Consider the following 12,090-nt stretch of genomic DNA (forward strand, 5'->3'; position numbering starts at 1 on the left):
CAGATAACGTAGAGCAGAAGCGTTTTTTGTTGCTCACAGAGGGACTTTGTTACGGCTCCTTTTCATGAGCGCTGCCGTAATCGGAGGGACATGTGACAGTTGTCTGTTTCACTTTTCCCAGTATGAACGCTTTGTGCACACGTCCATTTTCTGTCTGCACGCCGCTGATAGCAAGGCTTAGCAGAATGAGAGGCAAGAGAGTTGAGTGAGGATGAAGAGGGGTTCACACAGGAAGTGGCAGACCTGTTGACCAGCTCCTGTCCCCTGACTGAACAGCTTATCTTTATTTAGTCTCGTCAATTATCGCCGAGCACTTAAGAACCTGAGAGTGGGAGAAGAAGGTGAAATAAAATGCAGTGGATGGAGGGAGGAGAAGAGCAATTTGAGAAGAAGAGGGCTTGGAAGTAGTGGAAGGAAAAGACGGATGAGGAAAGGCACATTATGCAAATATCAGCTCATTACCATTTCAAAACTCTGGGAAGGAAATCACAAAGAGTGGAGAGAAACATATTTTTGGCCAAATTCTTTCTCACTCTCTGCATCTCCATTTCTCTCTCTCTCACACACACCACACACACACACACACACACATCACTCAGCTCCAGCCTCATCTCTCAGTATGTGATTTCTAAATCCGTGTTCACTCGGCCTCTGATTTTATATTTTACGTCGTCAAGCAGCTAAAGTTTGACGGTACGCTAATTCTGGTCAGAACAGCCTGCATCCTCAGTAACATGGATTCAACGAGCTGACAGAATTGATTATCGAATCATAGATTTGTGAGCTGGGGATCTCCCGCTCCACCTCATCTGAGATCTGATGGCGGCCGTGGGAGCACACTGAGCTCACCGCTACTGAGATGACATGGTATTAAGTGGCTGTAAAGAGATGGACATGGTCAATTACCAGCTGTCTGTGGTCGTCTCACAGCGCTCGGTTTGGTGACATTTTAAAGAAATCCTGAATCTTTCCCTAACTTTAACCAAAGCGCTTTCCTTGTTCATCATTTCTTCTTCCTGACGGGACTGGGATCCACTTCTGCTGCAGCCCATTCACTTCAAGTTTTGCTCCTCTGCTAACTTTCTGTCAGCTCCAACCAGTCTTTTGACTCCTTCACTAACAGGGCACCCTCACCAGCCTGACTTTACTCTGCTCTGTCCTCTCCAGGCAGGTCTACTTTCCTCTCATAGCTACAGATCTTAAAAGGAAGCAGCATACGCAGTGACGTACTCGCGCCTTTTTATCTTGTAATTACAAAGAAAGTGATTAACATTTGACACCTCTTGAGGTGTCATCTCTGTTTCCTCCTTGCGGTGAATCTCCTTTTCTTCGGTAAAAGCTGTGTACGTTTGTAGCTCAGATGCATGAAGAGTAAAAAAGCAGCGGACAGGGAACAGTGTCAGTGCTGAGAGGCCAGAGATGGAGAGCGACACCCCGTGTGCAGGTCACCATGACTGTGAGAAGACACTTGTCTGCCAGCCTGCCTCGCTCTCCGCTCTCTGGGACATGGAGCTGTGTGTCTCAGTGTGCGACTGAATGCTTGACCTCAGTCCTGACATTGTCAGTGTTTGTGTAGAGGAAACACTGGCGAGCGCAGGCGGATCACTCACTTGTGTAACAGCCTTATTTTCACCTGCTCGTCATCTGTTTCCTCTTCTTTTTTTCCCTTCTTCATCCACACCAGTTTTGGTTTTGCTGCAGCTGATGCTTGAGATTTCCCACCAGGAAAATATATATATATATCTACGATGAGTCAAAATATTAAAGTTATTTCTGAATCACAAATTCAGTTCAAGTAAAAGTTGCCAGCAATAATTTCACCCGCCCACAGGCTCCAACACAGTTAATGTGTGAGTATTCAACACTGAAGCATTAAGCATCAATTACAGGACAGAATCACCAAATCACTTTCTCAGGAGTGAAGAGACTGAATTTTCCAGTCAGCACCTGCCTGAATCGATGGAAGACGACCTGTTTTGTATACACACACTCACCAGGGAGCCCACACGGCCCTCGGGCCCCGGTGCCAGCTCCCCAGATGGGCCCCCGAAACCCCCAACCGCACCCACACACTCCCTGACCTGGCATGGATTCCCTCCGCCTGGTGCCAGTTTGGTGTAGGCTTGAGTCAGTGGGCAGCTGCCTCTTTTCTGCTCAGCCACCATCAGTCTCTCTCACACACACACACACACACACACTAACAACCAAACAACCGTGTCAAAGTCATCGCCCCAGGGCTGTTTCCAAACGCTTCTCTTGAACTTCTGATGAACTGAAATATAATCTCCCACACTTTCCGTCATTCTCCTTTTTATTTCTTTTGTGCTTAACAGCTTCAGAATGATTCTCCTACAACTGCAGTGAAATTTGAAGCTGAAGAGGACAATAAACACGTCCTCAGAGTGCACACTGTACTGAAGCGAGGCAAACCTGATGCTGTCAGAGAGCAAAGGTGAAATTCAGTTTGATCCTGAGAGAAAGATTGAAGTTATCAAGCGAATACAAGACAGTGTACCAGTGCCTAATCATATCTACAGACATAGCCTGAGGTCGCGGCCCTCATGTCAACCCTGTTAAAGACACACACACACACACTCACACACACACACTCTTCACATTCTCGTCTAAGAAAGTGCGGCAGAGTGCTCAGAGCCAGACTTGTTTTTGTCTTCAAGCAGAACAGGCAATGCCTTAACCTACTTTGTCTGCATCACTGCCATTATCCTGACAGTTATAGCAGGTGGACTGTGTGTGTGTGTGTGTGTGTGTGTGTGTGTGTGTGTGAGAGAGCATGTGTGTTTATGTGGATGTTGAGAGGAGAAAAGGTTTTACCATGTTACCATGTCATGAATATTGCACACGGCCTGGTGTGGTTTGTGGTGTTGGCTGGCTGTGCTTTGGAAGATGTCTGGAGAGCAAGGTTGTGTTAGTGTGTAAATACAAACAACAAAACAACAAAACAACAAAACAACTCCTTTAAAGGCATTTTTACCTCCAGAGTTCAGACTGCAAACAGGAAACAGACACACAGTTTTAGTTGCTCTTGGTCGTTAACCAAACAAAAAGTTAGTTAGAGTTGGGCTTTCGATCGGTCAGCGGCACAAAACTGAGTTTCACCGCTTCCATCGAAGGTTGCTGATTTTGTTTTGTAATTTTCTGTCCTTCTCTGTCCATGACAGGCTCAGCAGATTCAGCTCGGGGGAGCACAGATCACAGTTTTGTATTTAAAGTTAGGGATTCCTACGTTGCACAGTTGCTGAATTTATCGTGTCTCTGTTTATGTGCAGATGTAAAGATAAACAGATGGATGTTTCATTTGACTCTAGCCGTGCTTTGCCCTTTAGCTTCCTCTTAAACTCACTTGCTAATGTAGAGGTGTGTTGTGTAAAGGCTTTTAAAGGCTTTAGCAGGGTCGTATGGATCTAGATGAGTTCTCTGGAATCTATCTATTATGGATGACCACTTCAGGGTTCAGACCTGGGGTTTGTTAGCCCTCCTGGTCAACAACACCACCGTGACCAGAGGTTAGCCTTCCTCCGTCCGGGAAGAGGAGTTATTACAGCCAAGCCTGCAGCCTAATGGCTACAGCGTGGCCGTTGGCGATAGACTGTATTTTACCGCAAACTTGTTTAACGGAAAAAAAATAGACTTTGCTGTCTGCCATTTTGTGTGGCCGTTTTCTAAAGAGGGTTGAAGGGAAACTGGGAAAAGAAGCTTAAATAGACTTTCACCTGAATAAATAAAAAATGAATAAAACTAATTCTTTGATTTAAAGAAACTGGACAAATCTCCAGAATCTCTCGTATGGGTGCAGTCCTCCATTTGTAACCATCGTCACTGTTTACATTATTGACAAGGCCCATATTGGGCAGGTGGCTGCTCTATAAAGAGTCTGTGGGTCCAGCTTTAATGCACAGGGGCACTGCTGCGACCCATTTGATTTTAAGTGCACAGGGGAGCAGTGCGGTGAGCTGACATCTCTCATAAGTTCAGCTTAGCATCGCCGACAGCTAATGGCTCTCCGTCTGCTGCGAGCTTGGCGCAGACTGGGAAGGCATTACCATTGAGATGGAAGGAGAAGGTGTAAAATATGAATGAACAGAGCTCTCCGCTGCAGCCAAGAGCTCAAAGCGCCTCTTTTTCTTACCACGTCTGGGTTTTAAGAAGGTGTTTGGAAGCCTCGACGATTCGAGGTCTTCCTCAGCAGCTGATCATCATTTTGCTTGTGTGTGATTTCTTGCGTCGTGATAAAACTCACAGGTCTGTAGCTACAACGCTGCTCACTCTCAGTGCGTTTTATATATATATATATATATATATATATAAACATGACACACAATACACTGTCGACACACCCTGACACTTTTTTAAAATGTGCCTGGAACAACCTTTGATCTAATGATATTACAGATTCTTCTGCTTTCAGTAGAAAGCTTTCGTGCCAACATACACAACAATAAGAATATATAACTTATTAAAAGCTCTAATATGAGTCTGCTCTTTCAGAACCTGCTGTTAACAGGTGACAGGTCAGGACTCTCTCCTGTGCTCAGCCTTTTAAAATATTCTTTAAAACCCTGTCGAAAATGCGAAGGATAAAGTACATTTCCTCTGCTTTATATCCATATTAGAATAAGACTTACTCTCTTATTCTCCATCAGCTGAGCATGTCCTCATTAGAAGTTCATTGCTCTGCATTAGTGAGCTTAATGACTGCTTTGAATAGAAGTGTCAGATTTATTTATTAATCATAATTGTATTTTGAGTTTCCCAGAGATACCAGTGAATGGGACTGGAGGCAGAGAGGGGCGGGGGGGTATAAAAGGAGGGGTTGAAGACTGAGTGTGTATTATAAATAACCCAAATCAATAATAAACGACACAGTATCTCACATATTTGGAGTCGGTCGGGGGTTCTCAGGGGAGAGGGATGAAAAAAGCAACCCTCCTCCCTCCATCCCCCCATCACTGTGGAGAGGAAGAAGAAGGTACAAAAATAAGAGCTGCTGTCTTTCCTCCTCTCCTCAGCATGAACCAGCTTGTGTTTATGGTTTGCATGCCTGTGTGTGTGAGTGTGTGTGTTTGCACATGTGTGTACATTACGAGGCGGACGCCGTCCATTACTTATTCATCAGTCCTGTCTGCCTGGCTGCCATACTGTGTACTTCAGCATGCCTCGCGATCATTATGCCACATGCATTATTTAAGGCACACGCGCACGCTGACTCTGATGCAGATAGCCTCACGAGCGATTTATCTCCGATATGCTCACTTATCGCCTCGTCTGATTCTCTCACAGGCCGCTGCAGGAGCAGAGACATTCATTGTCTTATCTGCACTTCACACACCACCCTGTACACAATGTTTCATACACATGCTTTCATTCATACTTGTTTTCAATCGATGGGCAAACTTCCACTCATTCTTATCCCTCACATGCTCCACGTCCCTGCATGTGGCTCTGTGTGCGTGGATATGCACGCCTGTTGTCGCCTCCGAAACAAAATCTACCCCTCACAGCTCATTTGTTGTTTGATTAAGCTGCTGCTCCCGTTCGTCTTCAGCTCCTCTCTCGTTCATGCCATGTTGTGACATTTTCAGAAGTAACTCACTGTTCATTTTTGTTTGACAAGCTGCTGGCTCACCGCCGCTGACCTTTGACCGCGTCAGCTGCCAACTGACCTAACGTCCATACATTGATTTGTACCGCAAATTTAATGAGGTGCTCCTTTGCACGGTTTCACAGTCTGGCCTCGGATTGGTGATTCTCCCTGTTCTAAAAAACGAAACGATGTTTTGCGTGCGTGCGTGTTTGTCATTATGGCTTTGGCTCAGCAGCATTAGCTCTTATCAGTGTCATGGCTGCATGAAACTTAGCTAAGCCTTTGACGTCAACACCATACAACGAGCTGATAAGGCAGACGTTTATCGCGGCCAGGTGTGTGGGTGTGTTGTCTGATCAAACAAAACTTCCTGGATTCTACGCTGAACTTCAAAAATAGCTCCCTGCAAACACACACACACACACACACACACACACACGCCTGCATGCACCCATGTACCCCTAACACACACATAAGATGAGGGCATGTGCATAAAAACCTGTGTGTTTATATGCACTTAAATAATCTGCTGATTGTTTCTGACCGTGTAAACAAAGCAGTTACCATGTTGACCAACATATTCCAACTCAAGTCTGATTAAAAGTGAAACTGAAACTAAACGATTAATAAGTGTTTCCTCACCTTAAAGATACAACTGTGTGGGTGTGTGCCTGACAGATATCTCCCTCACTCCTCTGTTAGTTTTTGTTTACCTGTGTCTGACAGTAGCTCATTTATCATCGAGCTGTTGCTAGAATCATTTCTTCCCCATGTTTCGTTACTGCTGCTGCTCTCAGTGGACGTTAGGTTTGAGCTTTTGCAACTGCCCGGCGTTGTTTCCACGCCGCGCTCTTTGAGTATTATATCACAAGTGGCATCCTGTCCTGTCTCTTCTTCAATCTTTGAGCCTGTGTGATTGAAAGGAAATGATAAAGTAGGCACTTCTGCAAACGAGGACCAGCCCAAATGTGGTAATTTTTTCTACGATTAGACTCTCACCAAGTAAACAACTATTCATCCTGCAGGCGCTCGCATCCTGCCTGTTTCCATTCACTCCTGTTGGCTCAGTGTGCTGCTGCCCATTGATACGACAGTCAGACATATGTCAAGCGTCACCCCCCAGAGGAGCACTTGTCATTAGTGGACTCAGTCCTTCAGCTTCTCTAATTGCTTCTCATTATCATTCAAACCATCCAAACCTCATCATTCTCGAACACAGGCGTCCGTGTATAAATCTGTGTCTCAACCCTCTCTCTCTCTAGACGCTGAATTTATAAAGTTAGAACTTAAAAATACGTAAACAAGACGTGAGGAAGGCTGGACGTGAAGACCCAGCTGTGACTCAGACAGACTGTAAACTGCTGCAAAGCTGAGCAGCATCCATTATCATCAAGTCAACTTCTCCACAGCTGTCCGTGCTGTTGGTGAGATGCTGGTGTGTGGGAGGGTTTCAGATAAGAGAAGAGCCTGTGTGCAACAAGTAACACACATCAAGGAATGTAAGCAACAACAACAACAACAACAACAACGAGCTCTGTTCAGGCCAAAAAGCATGTAACCACAGTGTGTGTTTATTGAAATGAGAGTGTAGCCTCTCTGCTGCTCGGAGTGTGAGGAGGCAGAGACACACACACAGAGAGAGAGAGACTCCCATAAAATGCTCGACATGCCTGAGACTGCCCTCTGATGTCACTGAGAGAGAGGGGGGGGAGAGAGGAGGAGGGAGAGAGAGTGAGAGTGGGAGGGGACCAGAGGAACAGAGGGAGGGAAAGACGGTGGCAGCCGGAGGACAGAGCAAAGCACGTCAGTGAGAGAAACAGAGGGAAGCAGTAGCGTGAGAGACGGAGAGAGTGTGAAAGGCAGGGAGGGAGAGAGGTCTGTTCTCACCACCAACACCAGGTTGGTCCGCTGTGTTTTCCTCGCTACGGTGGACTTTAAGGCTCTGCTCGGAGTCACACTCTTGGCTACAAACACACACTTTTCTCTCTCTCTCTCTCTCTTAAATACTGCACACACACACACACACACACACACTCATACATACAAGCACACAACAACCGGACAGCACAACACAACTGATGGGTAAGAGCTCTTGTTGTTATTTGTGTGTTTTCGCTGTGTGAAGGATGAGCGCACTGATTTATTTTGCTGCGTTAGTTCAGTGTGTGTGTGTTTACAGAAACTTGTTTAGTGTATGGATTTTTCTCTGTGTGGAGCGAGTGTGTGTGTGTGTGTGTGTGTGCAGCTCTGAGTAGTGACAGTGTTTACTGAATGGCTCTGATGTATGGAGGCTCTCGCTCAGCACCACTCAGTGCAGCCTTTAACTGAATGGAGCAGATGGCAGCGGCTGTGTCTGTCCCCCCCCGCAGCCTATTGTGTACGTGCATGTGTTTATGTGTGTGTGTGTGGAAATATGTATGAAAGTTTCTGCTCTGAAACATCATGCGCTGCTCTGCACATTTTGACAGAAAAAAGTGCTGAACAGTTTAATTCTCTCTTCCTGATTAGATTTCTGTGCCAGATGACATTTTCTACCCAGAGTAGAGTTTCATCTGTATTTATGTAGCGTCTGTACGTTGTGTGTGTGTCCTGTGAAGCTTTGAGTTGACAGAGCGAGTAGAGTAGAAAATAATTCTTTAAATGATTTCATCAGCGACTTTCAGACTGCTGTAACCCGGCGGAGTCAGTGTGAGAGAGGCGGCGACGCAAAGTACAACAAACTCCCACACTCCTCGGACACGCGTTGTGACATACGTTACACACTCAACAGTAAAGCACTGAGCTGAATGCACATGAGGGAATGCATTTGTTGATGTTGAATTAGCTGCCTAGCATCATTGGTTCTCCCTCCATCCCTAGCCCCGCCCCTCCTCCACTGTCCAGCCAACTGCTGGACGCGATCCCACCGGTCGCCATGGCGTTTGCCTCCCTCCTCGGAGAGAGCACCTGAGAAACGTTATCTCAGCGAGTGCGATTCATTCTTAATCTTTAAGCTGTCACTTGTATGTGTCGTTGTGTAGCTTAGTTTTTCTCTCACGCACACTTTGTGTTGGCGTTCGTTGGCGTATGTTTGAATTGTAAATGAATGTGTGCACTCACTTCCTCCCCCTAAACTGTGATTAAACATGCATGGGGGTTTGTCTGAGTGCACGGATGCCCGGTGGGGCGAGGAGCTCCCCCGGGAATCCTGGTCTATAAATAACTCCCTCTGTGTGATCCATAATCTTTGCCTGATCACGGGAGAGGGAGGGAGGGAGGGAGGGCCAGAGTCATGGATAGAGATGCACAGAGAATGAAGAGGAGACATTTCTCCAGTCATGTTTGAGTCTGGTTTGTGGTTTGAGTCCAGCCAGATTTCACTGTGGTAGGAAAACAAATGTATGCTTTCATAAGTAAACACAACTTCCTGTCTGGAAATCAACAAAGTTTATCTCACTTCCGCCCTTCATACCCTTTATGGTCCATGAGCTGCTGAAGATCCTGGAGCATAGACTCGTTTCCTTTCCTCGCCTCTTCACGTATAGCATGAGACTAGAGTGAGATGTTGCTGTATAAAAATGTGGCCGTGCCTGCAGCAGGAATGTTTGCATTATAAAGCACGGTGCTGTCAGGGTGAGTCAGCTCATGAAGCCCCGTCTCCTCCCGTTGGCTCGGCAGCACCATACTGTCATGCCACATTCTCAGAGTGCCGTCCGTGTAAGCTGAGCTAATTACCTCCCAGGTGCCTACACCCTGTCGGGCGCTGCATGTCGCCGTGTTGGACTGATGCTGTTCACAAAGCGTTGTTTACTGTAAACATTCTTCTGGGGGCTGTTAGTCAGAGAGCTGGTAGAACTGCAACAGTACTGTGATCCTATAGAGCCACGTCCGTTAATGGATGGATTTCTCGTGTGCTATCAAACCTTACATGTGTCAGAGCAGAAGTGTAACAAACTGGGACGTGTGCAGCAGTTTCTGATCTCAGACGACACTGTAGAGTAGAAGCATTTACTCTTGGCTTCTACAGTGACAGCAGACCAGAGAACAAGTCAGCGTGGTTCAGGTACGAGCTGTCGACACGTACAGTAAACACATCCAGGTCTGACTGCCGCTGCTCGTAGCTTTTTGTAGCTACAGTAGCATCACAATCCGTGTCCTTAATGGGCCAGTCAGTGTGGTTAGCCTCTGAGTAGCTGAGTTGAGCAGTGATTACACCATCTCCATCTCCGTCTCTGCACTTGTAGACCCTCAGCTTCAGGACGAGAGGCTGAAGCCGGGCGCTGAAGGCTGGTGTGTAAGTGACCGGCTGTGTTCAACAAATTAAACACACACATTCAAGATGGGAATTCACCTGGTGTGGGTGTTACAGTTGCTGTTTTACAGACTTTACACTGCACTTGGAAACACACACAACACAACACAGTACCACAGCAACTTGTTTGTCTAATGAGTCATGACATTGCTTGTCGCCTTTTTTGTAAATGTTTGTGTTTGATACGTTTATAATAAGAAGAAATGTCAGGAGGTCATGTGCAGTTGCTGTGATTTTTCTCCAAGCGGTCTGGATTTTCTTGTTGCGTGTGAACGCATCGAGGCAGAGTGTGTCATTTTTGGGGGTGGGAGCCCCGTTTGAAAACAAACAGCCTTTGTGAAGCCATGCCTGTCAAGAAAGGCACTTGGTTGGGGGAGCGTACGTTAATAGTGTGGGGTCGAGAGCAAGTCGTCTAACGTCAGGGGCCCACCGTGGCCCCATTCAGAGGAAATAGGGATGGCACAGCTTTGTGTTCAAAGCTCACTGGTGTACGTCCTGTATGTCAAAGGCGTTAATTGAGGTGATGGTTCATGCGTGTTTGGCACCGTGGGGCTCGGATGGCAAGCGCCAGAGTGTCTCTGGAAGGGCCTCCGGTGGGCGGAGTGGCCCTTAGCTTGAAGGGCACTGACCTGCTTGATGGCCCAACAAAACGCTTGTTTGTCTGCGGTGTTTACTGCTCATTAAATATGTGTGTAAACTGTTGTGTATATATGTGTGCACAGTGAATATGAGAGGTGGAGAGTTCCCTAGAAAAGGCTGTGTTTATGTTGCATGGGTGACTGCTGCACACTGTGTATAATGAGAATGATAAACAGTAGCATCCTCTGATGTGGCTCTCCTCCTATTGGCTTGTTAATGTGGAAGCTGCAGTAGGTCAGAGGTCCAGGCTTCTAACATGCTCATGTATTCATGTGGTTACTTCCCCTGTTGTAATAAACTGAACTGTAGAACGAAGCCGAGCGCTTTCATCTCCTCAAACCAAACAAAAAATAGTTGCTCCTCGTGTCCAGCTCTCAAACATGTCTTCACAAGTGTAGCGAAGCAGTTAAATACACACACACACACACACACACACACACACCAGTGAAGCACCAGCATGTCTGGCCCAGGGTGGCCACACCCTTTCTGCTCTCCCTGCTGCCCCATTGGGTGGTGTCAAGTTTCCTCCTGCACTGAAAACCTGCCCGGTACCAAAGATGTCATTGGCTATCTCAGCAAGTAACTGCAACTCCATCGCCACCTCATTGGTCACTGGGGGATGCCAGGACATCCATGATACAGAGATGCTCTCCACTGGTGTCGGGGTATTGATGGCTGGCAGAGGGCTTGGCGTGGTGCGAGGTGGTTCTCCACAGGGGCAGATATTGATCGGAAAAGACTGAATGATGCACAGGAGGGTTTGATCTTGAGTCTAGACGTCAAACACAAATCTGGGATTTATTTGCCCACATGAATTTGAACATCGTCACACAGAATCTAGTTTATTTCCTTTAACCTTAAACTTCACAGATAAAATAAAGTTGTGTGTTGACGCCACATTCCAGTTACATATCAAGGCTTTAAAGTCCTCTGGTGTTGTGTTGTAGGGTTGTTCTGCTGTTTGTGTGTAAGCTGCTGTGTTGTTTGCTTGTTTTGGAGAAATAATCTGATTGCACTAATACCCCAGTTTTTGCATGTCAACCATACTGAGAGGATATTGCTTTTCCCGTGGTCGTTCTTCTGCGTATTCATGTTCGCGTCAGGCCTGCGTTCCTTCACTGGATTATTCAGATAAAGCAGAGGACTTTTCTGCAGATTAAAAGAAGCACAAACAGCTGTATAGGATTTTGCGTCAGACGCTTTGATTTTACAGTTAACTGCTGCTCTTCCTTTGTGACGTGATGTTTGTTGGGTTTATACCTGTGATCTCTGTGTTTTAGATTCTAACACTGACGCTTGTTACACTGTGTGTTGTTACCTCTACCCTCTGAGATGTGTGATGGCACTGGAAATCCACCCACCTAAACATCACACTTTGCAGAAGACACACACACCGCACACAGTCAGCACGGCACTTAGTGTCACTGCTCACATATACACAGTCAAAGTGGAAACACACATTCACACACACAGTCTGTGTGCGTGTCAGCAAATCCCTGCTGCAAAACTCATGTTGCAGGAGGACCATGTTTCATCTTTCTACCTGTGTGTGTGTGTG

At 46.4% G+C, this 12,090-nt stretch overlaps 1 protein-coding gene across 5 annotated transcripts in view; it reads left to right on the top strand.

The window, feature by feature from the left end:
- Nucleotides 1-12,090, top strand: part of hdac4 (histone deacetylase 4) — an 88,477-nt gene that overhangs the window by 34,390 nt on the left and 41,997 nt on the right. Inside the window, exon 1 of one of the 5 annotated variants that reach the window (XM_018682260.2) lies at nt 7,341-7,684. The exons of 3 other annotated variants lie outside the window; for them this stretch is intronic. In XM_018682260.2, the coding sequence (XP_018537776.1) occupies nt 7,681-7,684 (4 nt within the window). In that variant the 5' untranslated portion in view covers nt 7,341-7,680. Of the gene's footprint in view, nt 1-7,340; nt 7,685-12,090 lie in introns of those variants that run through there. One more of the 5 variants, XM_051070058.1, reaches the window with a different exon arrangement.

Source organism: Lates calcarifer, linkage group LG1 (genome assembly GCF_001640805.2).
Source record: "Lates calcarifer isolate ASB-BC8 linkage group LG1, TLL_Latcal_v3, whole genome shotgun sequence".
Classification (NCBI taxonomy): Eukaryota; Metazoa; Chordata; class Actinopteri; family Centropomidae; genus Lates; species Lates calcarifer.